The sequence below is a fragment of the Lactuca serriola genome, chromosome 3, assembly GCF_051521515.1.
Source record: "Lactuca serriola cultivar US96UC23 chromosome 3, Lser_US96UC23_V15, whole genome shotgun sequence".
Taxonomy (NCBI): Eukaryota; Viridiplantae; Streptophyta; class Magnoliopsida; order Asterales; family Asteraceae; genus Lactuca; species Lactuca serriola.
Window position 1 is genome coordinate 3,017,454 of NC_136410.1, and position 23,501 is coordinate 3,040,954.

At 32.5% G+C, this 23,501-nt stretch overlaps 2 protein-coding genes across 2 annotated transcripts; both read right to left on the reverse strand.

The window, feature by feature from the left end:
• Positions 1 to 12,368: 12,368 nt before the first annotated feature.
• On the reverse strand, positions 12,369 to 13,005 carry LOC145091327 (lipid transfer protein EARLI 1-like). The gene has a single exon (XM_079029023.1). The coding sequence runs from the start codon at positions 12,928 to 12,930 to the stop codon at positions 12,544 to 12,546; it is 387 nt and encodes a 128-aa protein (XP_078885149.1). The 5' UTR covers positions 12,931 to 13,005; the 3' UTR covers positions 12,369 to 12,543.
• Positions 13,006 to 22,479: 9,474 nt separating this feature from the next.
• LOC145091328 (lipid transfer protein EARLI 1-like) lies at positions 22,480 to 23,117 on the reverse strand. The gene has a single exon (XM_079029025.1). The coding sequence runs from the start codon at positions 23,039 to 23,041 to the stop codon at positions 22,655 to 22,657; it is 387 nt and encodes a 128-aa protein (XP_078885151.1). The 5' UTR covers positions 23,042 to 23,117; the 3' UTR covers positions 22,480 to 22,654.
• Positions 23,118 to 23,501: the final 384 nt, after the last annotated feature.

Below are 23,501 nucleotides of genomic sequence, written 5' to 3' on the forward strand. Positions count from 1 at the left end.
GCACCCAAACCTCCTAAAATCCATAACTTTCTCATAAGGGCTCCGTTTTTGACGTTCTTTATATGCACGCGTACGCGAGAATATATTCTACAACTTTCGTTTAGACTTCATTGGCTAATTTTGACTCTATTTTTAATATTATTATTTTTAACATACCGGGACAGGAAAATCCATTAAAAATTCATAACTTTTTGACAAAACTGCAAAAATAGTCCCTGTGGTATGCATTTTTTCTGAGGTTTGGTCCAAACCTCGACTTTTATGGATTGATGGTCCTTTTGGCCGAGTTTCAATGCATATTTGGTCCCTTGGTAAACTAAAATGACTGTAATGCCCTTTATGTATTTATTTTTTATTTTTCTTCCATTTTTTTAATTCAATATATATTTATCTATTTTAATAAATAATAAATAAAAAGAGGGCTCTCTCTCTCTGTCTCGCTCTCTCTCTCTCTCTCTCTCTCTCGGTAGAATCCCAGATCAAAGAACTAGTTTTTGGTTCAAACACTTCTTGCACGATCGATTCATCTTACTGTTCAGCAGCCTCCCCTGTAACCAGTCACAAATTCACCACCATCTACCATTTTCGATGAATTGAAACCACCCATCTCCTTTTATTCCTACCCCTAATCTTCACTTGAAATCGATTCAGGCTTGTAAAGCAATAATATGAAGAACAACGATTTGAGATTGTAGGTGAGGTTTTAGAGAAAACGAAAATCATACAAACCCTGCTTTCGATTGTCGGATATAAAATCAAACACCGTCATCGTGTTCCCCTTGATGTTGAAGTTGAGTGCAATCCGGAGAAAATCGAGACCCACAAAAGGGAGAAAATCTAAGTAAGCAGAATTGACCACATGTACACGATAACAATGGTCGGAGTTCGGTCAGAACCATGGTGGGTGGGATGAGGGGCATCGATTTCGGTGTGTGCAATCACCTTCTTCGTCATTTGCCTTAGATTTGACGGTGAAATTCGTCACTGTAAATCTAGGTCACAAGATTATGAATCAGAATCTGAACGGTGAAGTTGGCTTCTACTTCTTTTGATTATTAGGTCTGGTAACATAAATTTCTCAAGAACAGGGGTGAAGTTGGCTTCTACTTCTTTTGATTATTAGGTCTGGTGTCTACAATCACCCTCTTCGTTTGTATCTGGGTCACTGTGTGCAAGAAGAAAAATCACAACCCCTGTACCGACAGCCATATGGAGTTGGGTTTTTTACTCTGATGACAGCAACCAAATCCTCACGAACACCATTTTCGGTGGTTCTTCTGTAATCAAAGAGTCAAAGATTGGGTGATGGTATGTAGTTTTTGTATGGAGAGAGAGAGAGAGAGAGAGAGGCCTTTCATTTTTTTTAATTATTAAAATGAATAAATAATTATTAAAACTTAAAAAAAAAAATGAATTTAGAAATAGAAAATAAATACCCAAGGGCATTAAAGTCATTTCAGTTTACCGAGGGACCAAATTCGCAATGAAACTAGCTCAAAAGGACCACAAAGCCAAAAAAGTTGAGGTTTGGACTAAAACCCCAAAAAAATGCATACCATAGGGACCATTTTTGCAATTTTTTCTAACTTCTTCATCTGACATCCATTTTCATCTGTCTTTTTATCGTTGTATCACTATTGACGATACCTTCGATTCTCGTTTAGGTTGTGTCGGCTAAATATCGCTCGATCTTAAATTCGAGTTTTTTGTTGTCTACTGCTAAGCTAAACTTAGAAAAATCATAAGTTCCTCATATGAAGTCTGATTTGGACGTTCTTTTTATCAAAATTCTCGTTTTAACGAATACTACGACTTTCGTTTAGATTGCTAAGGCTAAAAAACACTTTAGCGTAAATTAACTTTTTATGCTTCCCGGTGCCGTGTCGGTTCCGTCGCGAAACTTCGACGGGTCATAACTTCTTCGTTATAACTCGGATTTCGGTATTCTTTATATCTTCGGAATCCTTGTTTCAGCCACTACAGCTTTATTAAAAGATATAGACTTTACTTAATATTTATTTTCAATACTTATTTTTATTATTAATTAATTAAATCATAATCATTAAGCAAATAAGCACATAATTCACATAATATTCACATAATTCCTCTTTATTACTTCATAATGAGTTACAAAGTCTGACCTAGACTATTACACCATTACTAATGCTTTAGCCTAGAAACACGTGCGTTACAATTCTCTCCCTTTAGGATGATTCCGTCCCCAGAATCACACATCAGTAAACAAGTGCGGGTAGCGACTCATCATGTCACTCTCCGTTTCCCGAGTGATATTTGGCCCATTCATATGTTTCCAACGCACAAGCACTAAATCGACCATCTTGTGTCACAACTTTTTAGTCTTACGGTCAATGATTGTCTCTGGTTCTTCAATTAACCTCTTGCTTTCTTCCAGTTTTAACTTAGAAATTGGAATTATGTCGGGAACATCTCCGTGAACTTCCTCAAATAACACACATGGAAAGTGTTATGAATACCATCTAGTTCTTCTGGTAGTTCTAGCTTGTAATCTTGATTCCCAATCCTCTGAAGAACTTTAAACGGTCCAATAAACCTTGGACTCAATTTTCCCCTTTTACTTCTTGTCTTGTCAGCATAGCTCTTTTGACGATCCTGAGCTGCTAACATCCTTTCCCTAATCACTTTCAACTTTTCAGCAGTCTGATGGACTATCTCAGGTCCCATAAACTACATTTCTCTAGCTTCAAGCCAACATGACGGCGTTCGACACTTCTGTCCATACAAAGCGTGATAAGGTGCCATCTTGATGATAGAGTGGAAACTATTATTGTAGGAAAATTCTACCAAAGGTAAATGTTCATCCCAGTTACCTTGGAATTCCAGGGTACATGCTCTTAGCATATCCTTCAGTGTTTGAATCGTTCGTTCGCTCTGACCATCGGTTTGCGGATGGTAAGCTGTACTCAGACATAATTTCGTACCCAATTCCTCTTGTAGACTTTTCCAAAACCTCGACGTGAAATGACTATCACGATCCGATACAATAGTTAAGGGCACACCGTGAAGTCTTACTATCTCCTTCACGTAAGCATTTGCAAGTTTATCCATAGACCATTTCTCATTGGCCGCTATGAAGTGTGCACTTATCGTAAACCGATCAACGATCACCTAAATCATGTCGTGACCGTTCTTCGTTCTGGGAAGTTTAGTCACAAAATCCATGGTGATGTCTTCCCATTTACCCATGGGTACAGGTAAAGGTTCTAAACTCCCATATGGTTTCTGATGTTGTGCTTTAACTCTCGCGCATGTCACACACTCGGCCACATACTTTGCAACATCGAGCTTCATCGTCGGCCACCAATAGTAGGGTTTCAAATCCCTATACATTTCCGTGCTACCTGGATGAATCGAGTACATGGTTTTGTGAGCTTCTTCCATCAGAAGATCTCTTATTCTTCTGTCTTAGGTACCCAAATTCGATCTTGGAATACCTTCAGTCCTTGACTGTTTATACCGAACACTAATGTTTTGCCCAAACGTTCTTCTTTTCGGTCATTTTTCTCTGAAGCTTCTTCCTGAGCTTTCTTTATACTCTTTACAATTGCTGAGACAACTTCAATTCTCAACACTCTTGGCCTTTTCTTTTCATGGTTTACCTTCCGACTAAGAGTATCAACGATAACATTGGCTTTACTAGGGTGGTAAAGTATCTAACAGTCGTAGTCCTTGAGAAATTCCAGCCAGCGTCGTTGCCTCATATTTAATTCTTTATGATTAAAGAGATATTGGAGACTCTTACGATCAGTGAAATTTTGCACTTTGTTCCATAAAGATAATGCCTCCATATCTTTAGGGCGAATACCACTGCTGCCAACTCCAAATCATGAGTGGGGTAGTTCTTTTTGTGATATTTCAGTTGTCTCGGTGCATATGCTATCACCTTATCCCGTTGGGTCATAACACAACCTAACCTAACTCCAAATGCATCACTATAAACTGAGAAGTCTTCAACTCCTTCCGACAAAGAAAGAATTGGTGCTTCATATAATTTCTTCTTTAGCAACTCGAAGGCTTCTTTATTCTTATCACTCCAAGTATAAGTAGCTCCTTGGTGGGTCAAAGCTGTCAATGGAGTAGCGATCGAAGAAAAGCCTTGGATAAACCTTCGATAATATCTAGCTAATCCTAAAAAGCTTCGGATCTCTGTGGGACTTTTTGGTTGTTCCCACTTCATTACAGCTTCAATCTTTGTTGGATCAACCATTGTTCCATCTTGGTTGACCACATGACCCAAGAATTGGACTTCCTGAATCCAAAAATCACATTTGGAGAACTTAGCATACATCTTCTCCTTTTTCAATACTTCTAACACTTCTCGTAAGTGTTTGCCATGCTCCTCTTGGCTTTTTGAGTAAATCAAAATGTCATCTATGAACACTATCACGGATTTATCAGGGAATGGTTTACAAACCCTATTCATCAAATCCATGAATGTTGCTAGAGCATTGGTTAGTACAAATGACATAACCAAAAACTCGTAGTGTCCATATCTTGTTCTGAATGTAGTCTTCTCAATATCATGCTCTCTCACCTTTAGCTGATGATATCCTGACCTAAGATCGATCTTCGAGAAATAACTTGAACCTTACAACTGATCAAACAGGTCGTCAATCCTTGGCAACGGGTACTTATTCTTTATTGTTGCCTTGTTCAGCTCTCTGTAATCAATGGACATTCTCATACTCCCATCTTTCTTCTCTACGAATAACACCGGAGCTCCCCAAGGCGATGAACTACGTCTAATGAAACCATTGTCCAATAACTCCTGAAGTTTCGTCATAAGTTCCTTCATCTCCATTGGTGCTAATCGGTATGGTGCTTTTGCTATTGGTGTTGTTCCTAATAACAAGTCTATTCTAAACTCTACTTGTCTATCAGGGGGTAATCCGGGAAGGTCTTCGGGAAAGACTTCCAGAAAGTCACACACCACTGGTATCTCCTGCACCCCCTTCTTTTCCTTCTTAGCATCGATCACAAATGCTAGATATGATGTACATCCGTTGGGCAAACACTTTCTGGCTTTCATTGTCGAGATGATTCCAGAACTCACTATGTGTTTGTCCACATACACCATAAATGACTCTTTCCCTTGCGGGTTTACTTTTACTATCTTCTTCCTGCACAATATTTCGGCATCATTGGCGCTAAGCCAATCCATTCCCAGCACGATTTCGAAACCATTTAACTCAATAAGAAATAATTCCTTGTGGAACTTATTCCTATTCAAGTCAATGAAGATGTTTTTCATGCAATGGTTAACAAGTATAAACTTTCCACTAGCAACCTCGACTATTAAAGCATTATCTAGTCTATCAACAGGCAAAGCTAGTTTTCTACCAAATTCATGCGAAATAAAGGAGTAGTTGGCTCCAGAATCAAACAAAATTTGGGCAGGCAATTTGTTTACGAGAAAGGTACCTGAAGCGACATCCACTTCTTCCTTTGCAACTTCAAGTGTCATTTGGAAGGCTTTGGCTTTTGGCTTTGGTGGGAGATTGGGACTTGCTTCCCCTTTCTTCTTTGGGCAGTCCTTCGAAATGTGCCCCTCCTCACCACACCCATAACACACTTTCTTATTGAGGGTGCATTCATTGGCATAGTGCCCAGGCTTTCCACATTTAAAGCATATGACCTCTTCGCCACATTTCCCATGGTGCTTATTCTTACATTTGCCGCACCATTTGGCTTCTCATCCTCCTCTTCTCGAACCAGACTTCGAAAATTTACTTTTCTTTTTGGACCTCGAAGGTCCTTCGAACTTCCTTTTATCACCACCATCTGTCCTCTCCAGACCCTTCTCCCTGATCTGGGTCTCAACATTCATAGCAGCCCAGATGGCGGCTTTCAAGGTGGTTGCTTGCTTAACCATTGGACCAAAATTCGCTGGTAAACCATGTGCAAACTTATTGACCTTAGAGAGTTCAATTGGAACTTAGTATGGAATAAGCTTCATTTTTTCTGTGAAAATAGCAGCGTATTCAGTAACGCTCATTTTTCCTTTCTTCATATTCTAAAACTCATTATTGATTTCCAGAAGATCCTGCTCAGAGCAGTATTGCAATTTTAGTTGTACCACAAATTCTTCCCAAGACATCTTGCTAGCTTCTCCCTTGGGCATCAAATCAGCTAGTAACTTCCACCAGCTCAATACACCAGATTTTAACAGAGGAATTGCAAGTGTGGTCTTCTGTTTGTTGCTGCACTCACAACTTTCAAACATTGTCTCCATTTTAGAGATCCAATTTATAACTTCCACCGGTGCCGGACTTCCGAATAGACACGGTGGTTTGGATGCCATGAAATCTTTGTATTTGCATCAACGTCCATCACCTCCTCCATCCTGGTTGTTTCGTCTAACTATCGGTGGGTTGTCTTGACCAACAGTCCCACTGTAGTTCCTTCCTTCTAATCGCCCTTCATTCAATTCGGGCTATTCAACAGGTATCGTAGTTTATTCCCTATTATATTGTAGTAATCGCCTTGTCTCCTCCGTTTGGCGATCCAACATCATCAGCATCAATGCTTGTACCCCAGCCATCGTCATTGGCTCATGCGCAGCTCCTGCAACAGGTACTTGCTAAAGTACTGGGCTTGATTCCTATTCCCATTTGCATTCCCAACTCCACTGCAGGTTCTTGCCATTCTTGATCTATACACCGAATAAGGTGAATTTAGATCTTTATTCACTATAGACTCTGAAACGTTTACATGTTAGTTCTAATATCATATTCATACGCTTAGAATCCTACACACATAAGGTTTCCAGATCCAGTCGGCAACAGACCATAGATCCGAACAAATAATGGCATATATGTTAAACATATAGCATTTAGCACATAAAAGCACTTTAGGCAACTTTCCTAAAATATACTAGTGCTTGTGTCTAAAATATGGTAGACACTTATCTCACAATCATCACTTAGCATTCTAAGTTAAATCTAGAAATCCTACAAATTCCTAATTCGCTTAAACTAATGCTCTGATACCAACTATGACATCGGACAGAAAAGACCGATTTAGTTTATGTTTTTAATAATATAATCAGAGTAATCCTTTGAATCTTCAAGCATCTCCCAAGTGTTCTTGACTTGGAAACTTCTTTTCTTCATCATCCATCTCCTGAAATCAGTCAAGGTGAGTTCATACCCTCATATTTTCATGTTTTCTTCAAGTTTTAGGGGGGGATACAAGTAAAAACACCAACATAACTAAACTCAAACATCAGCTTTCAACAGAAAAGTTAATGTTCATTCACGAACTGTTTAGGACATATTAAACCTTTAAGTTTTCAAAATTGTATTAGGTGAAAATATTTCAGGTTTATACCTTTAAAATGACTACTTGCACATATCCATACGATGTTTCTATTATTTATGGTGATTTTTACAAAACTGCCTATCACTGTAGCTACGAATTCGGACCAGTCTGTGAATATGAACGTTTTCACACCAGTTAGAGACTTTTAAAAATCATAATAAAATTCATGCACAAACTAGACACATTTTCTAAACTCTCAGAGTTTACGGATTTAGATTTCGACTTCGTATGATTATTCTGTGATTTTCCTAAGACAGTGCAGAAATGTTAAAAACAAATCAACAACTTATAACTTTCATCACACTTTGTAACATGTTGAGCAAAGTGTTAATCTTTGAGGATTTCATATTTTACATGTGTTTCTTGTTGTGGTATAATTATATAACAGAAAATACTCACTAATTTGTAAGAATCCTCCATCATTACCAATAGTACAAGACAAGGCATGATAAACATAGTTATATTTTTGCTATACGTTTGACTTACATAGAAAAAGGGTTCAAAACATTACAAACGTTTTGGATAAACTATAATAGGTATAGTTTATGTTTCGTATAAATTACGAACATTTATGATAAACTATGGTAAGTATAGTTTATGTTTCATATACATTATAAAGAAATATGTTAAGCTATAATAGGTATATTTTATGTTTCATTTATATTTCAAACTCATTACCAAAAATTTTCAGTTCATATAAACCGGGTGCGAATACAAAGTATCGGGTTTATACAAAAAGGGGTTTTCACTTCAGTTTACATAAATCTGTTAATGAATAAATTTGTGAGACATTCGCTTCACGTTACTTCCAAAGTAACGAAATAAAAAGTCCTATAAATTATAACCAGAGTCTCTTGAAGGGAGAGTGTGATAATTATGTATAGATCTATATTGGGTCTGACAAACCCACACCTGAGCTGCATGCAACAGCTAGACCGGCAGGTCTAGGGTGACGAGTGTCATTTAACTTTGCGACGCCTGAAGAACGTCGTATTACGAGGCCGTCTGAGTCATAGTATGGTTATAATAACTCACATGAGGTATTAACAAAACAGAAGATTTACGAGTTTTACTTTTAAATTAAACGAGTTTATGTCGATTTAAACTTGCATAAATTACTTTAAGTATGGAAAAATACTAGTACATTTCGGTTTTGATTTTTAAGACTACAATGCATTTTATAGGGAAAATATTGGATTTTTGTTGAACAAACATCACTTCCACAAAGAAAAGGATTTTAGCATCACCTTCAAAAGCTTATGAACTCACCAACTTAATTGTTGACACTTTTTTGAAACTACTTGTATTCTTAGGAATTCAGTGAACCAGATAAACAATAGCTTTTGAGGATGGGACGCTCAGAGGTCAAACATTTCATTTTGTCATCATAATGTAATTGATTTTGAAATATGTGAACACATGCTACATTGTAACTTTTCAATTATATTTATGATGGTTGTATTAATTTGAGCAGTATTATACTCGTTATTATGATAGTACACATGAAGTCCGCTACCCCCGGACGTTTCCGCCATCCTTGGTTTGGGGGTGTGACATCGAACCCTCACCAGCTGTTGCTCCTAGTCAATCATTGCACCATTCTAGCTCAACCAATCCATTACCATAACAATCTTAGTCCTTCGTAGAGGAATAGGGACTAGATCTATTAGAGACTTTTCGTGAAATAATTTGAGAATGTAACCCCGATAAACCCTCAGGCATCTCACCTGACGGCCGTCTACAATCTCTTCCTCCATTGGGTAATCTAAAGCTACCGGAACATCACCAAAGTTCCTACTAAGTGCAAGATACACGAAAGATCGAGTAGCATCGATATCGAAAATAACATGACCAGTCAAGCAATTGACTAAAAACATTCATATACACAATAAGATAAAACATATGCATAAATAATGGAAGTGGGAAAGGACATGATAATGATAAATACCAATGACAAAATCTGGTGCTGATCACGCCTCCTTGGCCGTCAACTGAAAAACACTACTTCTCATATACAAAATATATACTAATAAATTATAACTTAGTTGTTTAAAGGGAAATAACCATATTTTTTACAAGAATAATTGTTATCTAAAAGTATATCCACTTTAATATTTCAAAATTGTTTTGAGAACTCTACACCGAACATGGTTTTTAATGAAATAAGGAATGCATTTTCAAATCTAAATCATCATCTTCATTAACATTTCTTTTATGTTAATCGTGATAAGGATTTTTATCTTTTGAATTTGAACTTTGTTGACCAATATATCATCGAGTATAGTTGTTGTCTTTGAACAATATTTTGTAAATAAATTCTTCTATTAACTTATTTTTTTTATCCAAAACATCCAAAAATATTTATCTCTAACCAATTATAATAAGGTATTTTTATTTTAAACATAGTACACAAAACTATATGAAATTGTTTAATATAACATCTTACTTTCATTTTCTATTTTTATCGTCTAATTGTAAGAATTATATACAAACCTTTTTTCACGGTAGCTTTTTTGGTTAAACTATCAACCTTATTTCACGGTCTGAATTTTTGAATTTTAAATTTTCAAAGATTTCAAAATTTTAAATATTACATTCAAAATCTCAAATTTTCAAAATTTCGTAAAATATATTTTCATAGAATATATAAATATTAGAATAATTTTTAAATAAATATAATTACAGATCTTCGTCAAGAAGTTGATTAGTCGTTTGATCTTAATTCACTGCCTAGATGAATTATGGGTATCCACCTAAGCGTCACTTATCCATTACCTCTCTGGTGTGACAAAAAAAAACAACATAAATCAAATTTATATTGAAATAAAACAAAGATTTAATCGGGTTTGAACAATGTACATTTATATATTATTATTTTCACAATTGCATAGTTTGGCATGATGATTGTAGACAAAGAACATAGGCGTAATGGTGTTACCCAACTTGATATAAAATGTACAAAAATAAATGTTTCATATGTGTAACATGATTATTACTTTATCATAATGTATTGGTTAATCAAATATGATGTATAAAAAAATGTTAGCATAACTAATATTGTACAATTAACAACATGTTCATTACATTTATAAAGATTCCACATTTTAATTTTTAATTCTTATTGATTTCTTTTCAGCTACCATTAATCTTATTGCTAATTGTTTAGATGTAATAAACTAAATCATATATAAAAACTAATTTTTGAAAGAAAAAAAATTTACACCGGTCGTTTGACACGGTTAAACGGGTAGTTTGTATATATATATATATATATATATATATATATATATATATATATCTTGGAGAAACCCAAGACATGAGTCCTAGTTGATAAGGGTGGGTGACCCTCTTTATAATAATTTGACACTCGTATAAAATACTTTTTAGGGTTTATCCATTTACCTTTTAAGGTTTTTGTCAGACTTTATGTGTCCCCAAACTAGGTCATGACCCGTCTTTTTAGTCGTTGTCAACATCTAATAGTCGATTCAGTAACTTTTTAGACGAAAATAACTCATATTATGCCCCAATAAAACCAAAAAAAAAAGTTCGCGATCAATTCATATTTTATAACTAAAAAAAGTTCATCCGGCTCTATTTCGTCTATTTCTATTTTCTAATATCTATTAGTAATGAAAGATTAAGTTGTGTAGACCTCTCCTTAATATTAAAAGATCATATGATTAATTTTGGCTCTTCTAAATAATCGAGAAATGACACAATTGGAGATCGAAAGTATTAAAATTTTGATTTATAATCCATTAACGACAATCAATTGATTAAGAAACTTAGGATGGAGTCATAGCATAATTTTATTAAGTTTTTAACTATCATTGTGTTTTAATTCTAAATAATCAATAATTGACACATCATATGAATTTCTAATTCAAATCTCTTTCACTTGTGGTTAACTTTATTTATCAATGTTTACAACTTTGAAGATAATGATAAAATTTCTATAATAAATACACTCCCAAGTATTTGTTGATTCGCTTCAATTAGCTCGAACTCATTTGTTGTCGGTTCTTCCGGAGCATTTCTTTCTTCCTCGTATCCTCCATATCAAAATTTGGCACCACAAAATAAATCGAAAACCTTTTTGATATTTGTTCGAAGGATTGAACAAATTAGCAATGAGAAGATTTATGAAGATCGCATGTACATGTCGTCGCAAAATCATTATTTGTTACGAATTGATCCCTGAACTTATTTTTTTTGGCTTAATAGGGTATAATGTGAGATTTTTAGGTCTAAAAGGTCACTGAACTGGCTATTACAAGTTGACAGAGACTAAAAAAAGTTGGAAATATCCTAGTTTAAGGATCCATAAAGTCTAATAAAAACTTTAGGGAATAAATGGATAAACTCTAGAAAGTTTATGGGACATTTATGTCCATTTTCCTATTACTAACCGTTCATCATGTATTCAAGATAAATAGGAATCAAATGCAAACAAAAATCGGGTCATTTGAAAATATTATAAGTTATGACAAAAAAAAGTGTTCACCTCAATACACATGACATCAGTGGGTTTCATGTTTGGGCTAGCTTGGTCCGAATCAAAAGTAAACTTAAAATTATCAACGTTAAAAATATTTTTAATGCTAGTTGGGAGTTCCAAAGTTTGTATTCTGTAAGTTCATCGTATAACAAGGAACACGTTTTCTTTCTTAATTTATTACTAAAATTAACAAAAGGTAAATATTAATGCTAGCAAATTGCATAGCAACGTTGTCAATAACAAGGCTTTTCTAGTTTAATTTTTTTTTGTTGTTTTTTAACAACAGATGCATTAATAGACACTCTAGCAAGGAGCTGGAGCATAAAAAGTAAATAAATAAAGAAAACTACATCACATCTCACATCAAAGCTTAAATGAAAGATTTAACCTAATATGTCCGTATATGTTTACATCCGCGTTTCCTTGGCAAGAGCAAGCGACAGTATATGTTTACATCCCCGTTTCCTTGGCAAGAGCAAGCGACAGAAATGACCGAAACCCAAATAAATCAACACAAAAGATTTTGTTTATCATAACTTATTATTTCTTTAACATACAATGAAATTTTATTGCAACACTTTTTCAATTAATCCACACAAATTTAAAATGGGCATTCATATAATACGATCTATAATGATCATAGTTGGAAAGGAAATAAACGAGAAGCAAGCTGATGAATGAAGTTATGCACATTTGAAGCCACTTGGGACTTTCTTGCCACAAGCATTAAGAAGCAAGCTGAGGGACACAGGCACATTAAGATTGATCCCCAAAACGTTAGCCTTAATAGCAGTGCATAAGCAAACGGCAGCATCAAGGTCAGCAAGGCCGCCGATAAGGGTGCAGCATGGCTTAACAGATGGTGAACCCACTTCGACTCCAACCAACCCGCCGAGCAGATTAGCACACACCCCTAGTTTCAAGGTGTCTTTAGGGCAGTAAGTCTTACTTGGCTTTGGTTTTGGTTTAGGGGTAGTGCTACCACACGTTCCGCAACCACTTACCATGGTAAAAAAGATAAGATTAAATGCTAGAAAGAGGACCAGTGAAGCATTGCACTTCGAAGCCATGTACAATAAAAATACAAAGCGCTTTACAAAATAAGAGAGTGTAGTAGTTAAAATGATGGGTGCATGTGGAATAAGGGATTGAAGGCTATATATAGTCGAATTAAAGAGGGTTTTGGCCAGTTCTAGCTGGCATCAAAAGGTACACATCAACATGCAAATATCCATGGCCCATGTTGTTCAATAATGAAGCTCTATATCTTATCTCTACTAGAGATCCAACTGTTGTGATGTTCCTTTTAAGAAAATACTATAAATGGACAATGGTTGTAGTATCATATATATCTCCCTGCGTCAGTTCAACAGTACAAAGATCAAGTGCTTTGGAATGTTTTACTTTTGAAACCCATGTCAAAACCTATAAATTTTCATTATAATGAAGAAAATATCTATGTTCTATCATATATAGCGCAAATGTAAAACAAACAAGGTCGTCTATATAATTTCAGGTCGTTAAAAAAACTTCATTTGATTGTTTAAGTTATAAACTAGCAAATTTTGTAAATAGTTACATATTTTATGTATCATTCCATGATGATGCATGTTGGTACTTGGTCAACAGCAAGATAATAAACAATTTAAGTTCATAATGTTAATTGTCATTTTGTTCTATGTATATTGAAATTTCTCGAAATGTAGGGACATATAAAAAAATTTCTCCCTCCGTGTTTGTATTTTGTTATTAATAAAATTCATACTAGCCATGGTACCACCAACCAAATCTTGAAACGTCGTAAGTAACACATAACTGATTATTAAATTCACAAATATAACCCTAGTCGTTCATGTCTAATGAAGTAACTTGCATTGATTTTTTGTTTACATCTTTTTTATTTTATTTTACAAATTGAAAATTTTACACGTAGTTCTTTTCTAAATAGCATAAACTACATCTAAATCTTCATTTTATACAATTATCCTTAATTAATTTCTATATATTTGCATCCCTTCATTTTTTAACTCTTTAACCTTTTTACAAATAAAGAAAATAAAAACACATATATTTATTTATCATTTTAAACTATTTCAAAGTTTTGATTATTTATAAACTAGTTTATAAAATTGATAAATGAAGTTTTTCGCACTATAAATATAAAGTGTATATAATTCAGTTTTTCACATTTGTAATTTGAATCTAAATTTTATAAAATAAATTGATTTTTGTCTCTATATTAATAAAAGAATAGTTTTTTTGTCATGTGTCATCATATTAGACATCTTAATTAATGTGTTGACACTTGTCAATCTATTAGTTCTCTATTTTAAATTTATTAGACAACATCATCATTAATGTGATGTCATTTGTCAATGTATTTATTCTCTATTTTAAATTTTAAATTTTGAATTTAAATTTTATATTATTGTTTTCATTAATTCACAAATAAAAAATGTCTAATATATATTAAAAATTAATTTTACATATTTATTTGAATCAACGATTATAATTTCATATAACTAATAAAAAAATCTCTTAATTAATAATTTATTTAAAATAATTGATTAATAATTTTGAATTTTTACTATAAAAGTTTAATTAATTTTATAATCGTGGTTCCCACGGGTTATAAACTAGTACGTTAATATTCATGTCTATTTAGAAAGTATCAAAAATTGTGTTTTAGATATATCTATTTTATTTTTCTGATAATTAAAAAAATAAAATAAAATATTAAAAAAATGAAGTGGCTTTTTAATGAAAGAAATTGTATTTTATTTTAATATCAGTATTGATATCTACTAAAAGAGAATAAAAATTTACCAATTTTGATGTATATGACATTTTTTTAATAAAAGATTTGCAATAGATGAGATTTGGTTCATTGGTTTCATAATTAAAAATGATTTTTATTAAACTTATATATATATATATATATATATATATATATATATATATATATATATATATATATATATGTGTGTGTGTGGGGGGGGGGGTTAGGATAATTTAAGAACTCATATATTTGTGAAAGCCGAGAAAATTTTTGCTACAATTATGTGTTTTTTTTTTACCTTTAAATGTGTATATATAAGAACCTTTGTTAAAAAAAAATTCAAAAACAATATGCATATATGAATCGTGAATATATGTATATTTGGATTTGTACATGTATAAATTACATTGTAACGTTCCAAAAATATCAAGTAAAAATTGTATTTTTAAAACACTCGAATCACATAAACATTTGTTTAAAGGGATAATATCATAAAAAGGTTCAAGTTTGCCGGAAAATGTCGGTTTTACCCTCTGACAGAATTTATGTTCGTTTATGCTGCAAACTTGCAAAAAAAAGTTTGATTTTGCCCTTTTTACCGGTTGAGCCGGTCATATATACACGTGGCAAGCCACATGTGCGATGAGTAGGTTGGAACTGTTAACGTGGGCACCATACAATGTGCGATGAGTAGGTTGGAACTGCTAACGTGGGCGCCATTTGTATGATGACTGTATTGCTACGTGTTTTATTTAAAAAATTCAAGAATAGGAAAGAAAATGAAGCTAACAGGAATTGAACTCGCCACCCTCAATTCACAAGTTAAGTAAGTTACCACTAGTCTGAAAAGCTTTTCATATCTAGACGACAAAATTGCAAAAATGGTCCCTGTGGTATGCAAATTTTTGGGGTTTTAGTCCAAATAGTGACTTTTTTGGTTTCGTAGTCCTTTTGGAGTGTTTTGTATGTAAAAATGGTCCCTCCGAAAATTGAAATGACTATAATACCCTTGGGGTATTTATTTTTCATTTTTCTTTCATTATTCTTAAAATTTAATATTTATTTATTTATTTTAACAATTAAAAAAATAAAAAAGGTCCCACCTCTCTCTCTCTCTCTCTCTCAACACCAAAGAACACCTTCATCATCTCAAGAACACATCTTCATAAACTCAAGAACATATTCATGAACTTAATAATATCTCCCACAACCACCACCCTTTGACCACCGTTCGCCACCACCACCACCCCTTGATCACCGTCTGCCACCACCACCACCCCTTGACCACCGTCTGCCACCACCTTAGTCTGCCACTACCACCGTCTGCCACCTCCATATATGGTTCCACCATTACCCAAAATCCCCTTCCCCTCCATCGTTCACCTCCTCCAACAACCTTTTTCAACCATCTCCGGCAACCGTTCGCCTCTAAACAGGACCATTCTTCACCTCCAACAAACACCACAAATTCACCTCTGCCAACACCAACCAATCACAACATCCACCACCATTGTTGAAATCTAATTCTAACCTCAAATCAAAACCAAGAGATTTAACTTCAAATCTAACCTGCAACTCAAATTCTAACTCCAATCTAAGCATGATTACTGAAATTAAAAAGAATCTACCACATGACTTCAAATCCCACCTCGATTTACAATATTAAAACAAGAATAGTCTTGTTGGATCGATTAGAATTTTGAAACCCAGATGATGAAGGTTCAGACCCATATAATTTGAAGGTTGAACCATGAAGTTGATCAAGGAAACACCGTTCCAGGGATACACGACTGAGACCAAATCAATGACTATTTATCTCCTTACGCAACGCTGCATCATCTGAGTTAGGCCTTAGAGATCAATGACTTCGATATTGACCTTATTTGACTCCTCCACCACCGATAGTTTAGAGATCCAATTGACAGAGGAATTGGACCGAAAACTAAGCTAGACATAAGGTCGAGCACCTGGAGTGCATCTAAAGGATTTCGAACTCTGTAAGTGGTTGGGGACGCACCCGTCTTCATCCTCACAAACATAATCATCATCATTTGTCCCTTCTAATACATCTATGCATAAATCTGTGGGAAACAATGCTTTACCCATTGCTGGCACTTTGCTTTACCCCTTCAGAATGGTTGAAAGAGACCAGATCTCCGATAGCTTCTTCACTCTGAAAAGATGTTGATGGTGGTCGGAGTTTCCATTTCAGTCGATATTTTTTTAATCTTTAGGTAGGACCTTCGATTTCAGGGCTACCGTTTAACATTATGAAGATGATGAAGGAGATGAAGAGAGGGAAAGAGATTAATTGAAACCTGTGTGAGAGTGAGAGGAGAAGGTTTCCTGAGGAGTTGAAGAACAACATCGACTTTTTTTTCTTGATCTGCGTTTGGTGGAGAGAGAGAGAGGGAGAGAGAGAGAGAGAGAGAGAGGTGGGACCTTTTTTATATATTTAATTGTTAAAATAAATAAATAAATATTAAATTTTAAGAATAATGAAAGAAAAATGAAAAATAAATACCCCAAGGGTATTATAGTCATTTCAATTTTCGGATGGACCATTTTCACATACAAACCACTCCAAAAGGACTACAAAACCAAAAACGTCACTGTTTGGACTAAAACCCCAAAAATTTGCATACCAAAGGGACCATTTTTGCAATTTTGTCTATCTAGACTTTGAACAACAGATAAATAAATAATATTATTGAAACACATAATATACAATTTAGATTATTAATATTATTATTATTATTATTATTATTATTATTATTATTATTACAACAATTATTATTATTATTATTATTATTATTATTATTATTGTTATTATTATTATGTATACATACAATTATTATTATTATTATTAAACCAATTATTATTATTACTATTATTTTTATTATTTTTATTATTATTATTACAGCAATTATTATTATTATTACTATTATTATTATTATTACAACAATTACTATTACTATTATTATTATTATTATTATTATTATTATTATTATTATTATTATGTATACATACATTTTTAATTATATTTTTAAATGTATAAATATAAGGTACATAATATGTTTTTAGGTTTAAAAACATTTTTAAAGGTATTTTATATATTTGAAAGTGTATTTAAACCTTTATAAACATATTTTTATAATGAAAATCGTATTTAAAAAGTAAAATGTGTTTATTTATATTTAATAAGCAAAACAATATGTTTTAAAAGGTATTTATATATTTAAAATTGTATTTCTAAACTTCAAAAAAATATTTTTAGAGTTAAGAACATATTTATATATTTGAAATAATATTTGTAGATTTGAGAATATATTTATATATTTAGTTGTAAAAATACATTTCTAAGTGTATAAATAGACCAAATACATATTTTTAATTGTAAAAATATTTTTTAAGTATATGAATACGTTTTTAAATATATAAGTACCTTTAAAATGTATTTCTATTTTCAAAAACACAAAAATATACGTATTTGTCATGTGTACATATGACCGGCTCAACCTTTAAAAAGGGTAAATTCAAACTTTTTTTACAAGTTTGCAGCATAAACGAACATAAATTCTGTCAGAGGGTAAAACCGACATTTTCCGGTAAACTTAAGGCTTTTTATGATATTATCCATTGTTTAAAACCAATCATAGTAACATGGATCTCACAAACATCATAGCAAATTCGTAATAATCAATGTGGAATATGCCTCTAGGGGATGCAATGCGTTTAAATGGGGTCTTTCCCTTTGGAATCGTAAGTACTTGAAAACATTTGAAACATAAACCATAAACATAGAACTTAATGAGTTCCCCAAAATAGCATCACTACAAATAAAATGACAACAGAAAAAATGTCACTAAAAACCAAAAAAGTATCACTAAAAACCTCAATGATAATTAGTGGCACAAAAAAAAGTGTTAAAAGCGGTGCCACTAAAGGCCTTTAATGACATTATTTGGTTATGTCGATGCAGCCCTTTAGGGTTTTAATGACATTTTTTATGCCATGATAACAGTTTTGGTTTTTGCAACACTTTTTAATGCAACTAAATAATTGTTAAAATAAAGACTATTTTTTGTTTTTGGCTTTAACTTTTTCATCACAAAGCATTTATATTTGAAAATTTGGTCAATTTTTTATAAGTTTAAATGGAGTATGAAGTAAATAATAATAATAATAATAATAATAATAATAATAATAATAATAATAATAATAATAATAATAGAATAATAAATGAAAAACACACAAGAATTTCTTATATTAAAATTTAACTTGTCTAACAACAATTTTATCAATATTTTAAAAAATATATCTTCCAAAATGTTGAATATTGTACATCTATTATATAGCAAGAAGACACCTTTTTAACCCCAGAACCCAAGATCGTTTCCTAATTTTACAACATTTTCAAATTGTTCTCTTGCCAATTGATTGGATTAGGGTTCGATGAATTACACGTGATTGAGAATGTTTTGTGTAGAATGAGCTCTCAAAATCAAAGACTTTTGCAATTTCATAGAACTTGAAACAAAGAACGATGGTATTGAATTATTGATAAGATTGAAATATGTATAAGCAACCAATCCTTTAAACTAGATAACCATAAAGCCAAAACCTGAGTTTGTTTTAACCAATAGCCAATAAATACCATGTAGCTCCAATAACCTACACTGATAGATATCATAAAAATAAATGAAATAACACATGATAATTAATATATAATGAGATGATAATTAAATATAACCATAATGAATCATATAAAAATATGTAAAAATATTAACAATATAAAAAGAATCATGGATCACTTGGTTATCCTAGCTGAAAGTACTTACCATTGTTATGATGACTTGGTGAGGATCTTTGAAATCTTAGGGAAAGTTATTAGGAACCATGGAAGATGAAGCATCATTTTCTTTTACAACCGACATCCTGCCTACAAATTGAATATGCTTATGTTTCTTTGGATACAAAACAGTAGAAAGAAACATCAAGTATCACATCTAATAGATTTTTAAAAGGGGCAAATTCTATAACAAATTCTTAAAAGAATCATTTTTGTCAAGTTTTCCTGCAACATGGAACATTTTTGTAATAGTTACCTGCCAAAGGAACCATATATGTAATACATTCATGCTACAGGGACCATTTATGATACAAAAACCATTGCATATATATGAAATGGACATTTTAAGCATTGTAAATAGACATACCTAGCCAAATTGCTTACATGTAAAAAGTAGTTTAAGCTAAAATATAATTAAGGTGATTAAACTGTCTTTTTAATCTATTTTTTTCTTTTAAGAACTTTGGAAAAGTTTAGCTTTTTTTTTTTTTATGTTTCTTGATTAAATAATAAACTATTATTCCTATTAATCACTTAAATATTAAGTTGGATAAGCACTTAACTTTTAAGAAGTTTTTTTCTATTAAGCTATATAATAAACTATTAAGATATTATTTAACTTTTAATTTGTATTTTAACTACTATGACAATTAATCAATGAGCATGCCAAACTTCTCACATAAGACATCGTTCTCACATTCAAGAGGAAATACCTTATCGTATACAAATGTATTGAAAACATTAACACATTGATGAATGCTTGAAGAAATATATATTATTATTTTCACAATTGCATAGTTTATATATTATTATTTTCACAATTGCATAGTTTGGCATGATGATTGTAGACAAAGAACATAGGTGTGATGGTGTTACCCAACTTGATGTAAAATGTACAAAAATATATGTTTCATACGTGTAACATGATTATTATTTTATCAACATGATTATTATTTTATCATAATGTACTGGTTAATCAAATATATATGATGTATAAAAAATGTTAGCATAATTAATATTGTACAATCCACAACATGTTCATTACATTTATAAAGATTCCACATTTTAATTTTTAATTCTTATTGATTTCTTTTCTCTATTATTAATCTTATTGATAATTGTTTAGATGTAATAAACTAAATCGTATGTAAAACTAATTTTTGAAAAAAATATTTACACTCGACACTTGGCAAGGATAAACGGATAGTTTGTACGTGTTTATATATATATATATATATATATATATATATATATATATATATATATATAATAAGGGAAATCTTGGAGAAACCCAAGGACATGAGTCCTAGTTGATAAGGGTGGGTGACCTTGTGTAAGATATTTATAATAATCCACTCATAAAATTCCAATATTACTAAGGGAAAATGACATAAAGGCCCTATAAATTTTTTTAGGGTTTATCCATTTATCCTTTAAGGTTTTTGTCGGACTTTATGCGTCCCCAAACTAGGTCATGACCCATCTTTTTAGTCGTTGTCAATCTCTAATAGCCGATTCAGTAACCTTTTAGACCAAAATAACTCACATTATGCCCCTATAAAACCAAAATGAAAGTTCGGCATCAATTCATATTTAATAACTAAAAAAGGTTCATCCGGCTCTATTTCGTCTATTTCTATTTTCCAATATCTATTAGTAATGAAAGATTAAGATGTGTAGACCTCTCCTTAATATAAAAAGATCATATGATTAATTTTGGCTCTTCTAAATAATCGAGAAATGACACAATTGAAGATCGAAAGTATTAAAATTTTGATTTATAATCCATTAACAACGATCGATTGATTAAGAAACTTAGGATGGAGTCATAGCATAATTTTATTAAGTTTTTAACTATCATTGTGATTTTTAATTCTAAATAATCAATAATTGACACATCATATGAATTTCTAATTCAAATCTCTTTCACTTGTGGTTAACTTTATTTATCAGATGTTTACAAGTTTGAAGATAACGATAAAATTTCTACAATAAATGCACTCCCAAGTATTTGTTGATTCACTTCAATAAGCTCGAACTCATTTGTTGTCGGTTCTTTCGGAGCATTTCTTTCTTATCCTCCATACCAAAATTTGGCACCACAAAATAAATCGAAAACCTTTTTGATATTTGTTCGAAGGATTAAGAGAACAAATTAGCAATGAAAAGATTTATGAAGATCGCATGTACATGTCGTCGCAAAATCATTATTTGTTATGAATTGATCCCTGTATTTATTTTTTTTGGCTTAATAGGGTATAATATGAGATTTTTAGGTCTAAAAGGTCACTGAACTGGTTATTACAGGTTGACAGAGACTAAAAAAAGCTGGAAATATCCTAGTTTAGGATCCATAAAATCTGATAAAAACTTTAGGGAATAAATGGATAAACTCTAGAAAGTTTGTGGGACATTTATGTTATTTTCCCTATTAGTGAGAGTTCATCATGTATTCAAGATAAATAGGAATCAAATGCAAACAAAAATCGGGTCATTTGAAAATATTATAAGTTATGACAAAAAAAAGTTTTCACCTCAATACACATGACCTCAGTGGGTTTCATGTTTGGGCTAGCTTGGTCCGAATCAAAAGTAAACTTAAAATTATCAACGTTAGAAATATTTTTAATGCTAATTGGGAGTTCCAAAGTTTGTATTCTGTAAGTTCATCGTATAACAAGGAACACGTTTTCTTTCTTAATTTATTACTAAAACTAACAAAAGGTAAATATTAATGCTAGCAAATTGCATAGCAACGTTGTCAATAACAAGGCTTTTCTAGTTTAATTTTTTTTTGTTGTTTTTTAACAAGAGATGCATTAATAGACACTCTAGCAAGGAGCTGGAGCATAAAAAAAAATGAAGAAAACTACATCACATCTCACATCAAAGCTTAAATGAAAGATTTAACCTAATATGTCCGTATATGTTTACATCCCCGTTTCCTTGGCAAGAGCAAGCGACAGAAATGACCGAAACCCAAATAAATCAACACAAAAGATTTTGTTTATCATAACTTATTATTTCTTTAACATACAACGAAATTTTATTGCAACACTTTTTCAATTAATCCACACAAATTTAAAATGGGCATTCATATAATACGATCTATAATGATCATAGTTGGAAAGGAAATAAACGAGAAGCAAGCTGATGAATGAAGTTATGCACATTTGAAGCCACTTGGGACTTTCTTGCCACAAGCATTAAGAAGCAAGCTGAGGGACACAGGCACATTAAGATTGATCCCCAAAACGTTAGCCTTAATAGCAGTGCATAAGCAAACGGCAGCATCAAGGTCAGCAAGGCCGCCGATAAGGGTGCAGCATGGCTTAACAGATGGTGAACCCACTTCGACTCCAACCAACCCGCCGAGCAGATTAGCACACACCCCTAGTTTCAAGGTGTCTTTAGGGCAGTAAGTCTTACTTGGCTTTGGTTTTGGTTTAGGGGTAGTGCTACCACACGTTCCGCAACCACTTACCATGGTAAAAAAGATAAGATTAAATGCTAGAAAGAGGACCAGTGAAGCATTGCACTTCGAAGCCATGTACAATAAAAATACAAAGCGCTTTACAAAATAAGAGAGTGTAGTAGTTAAAATGATGGGTGCATGTGGAATAAGGGATTGAAGGCTATATATAGTCGAATTAAAGAGGGTTTTGGCCAGTTCTAGCTGGCATCAAAAGGTACACATCAACATGCAAATATCCATGGCCCATGTTGTTCAATAATGAAGCTCTATATCTTATCTCTACTAGAGATCCAACTGTTGTGATGTTCCTTTTAAGAAAATACTATAAATGGACAATGGTTGTAGTATCATATATATCTCCCTGCGTCAGTTCAACAGTACAAAGATCAAGTGCTTTGGAATGTTTTACTTTTGAAACCCATGTCAAAACCTATAAATTTTCATTATAATGAAGAAAATATCTATGTTCTATCATATATAGCGCAAATGTAAAACAAACAAGGTCGTCTATATAATTTCAGGTCGTTAAAAAAAC

Bases quoted from the DNA above. Each gene is read 5' to 3' on its own strand.
- LOC145091327 (XM_079029023.1), bottom strand. From the start codon at position 12,930: ATGGCTTCGAAGTGCAATGCTTCACTGGTCCTCTTTCTAGCATTTAAT.
- LOC145091328 (XM_079029025.1), bottom strand. From the start codon at position 23,041: ATGGCTTCGAAGTGCAATGCTTCACTGGTCCTCTTTCTAGCATTTAAT.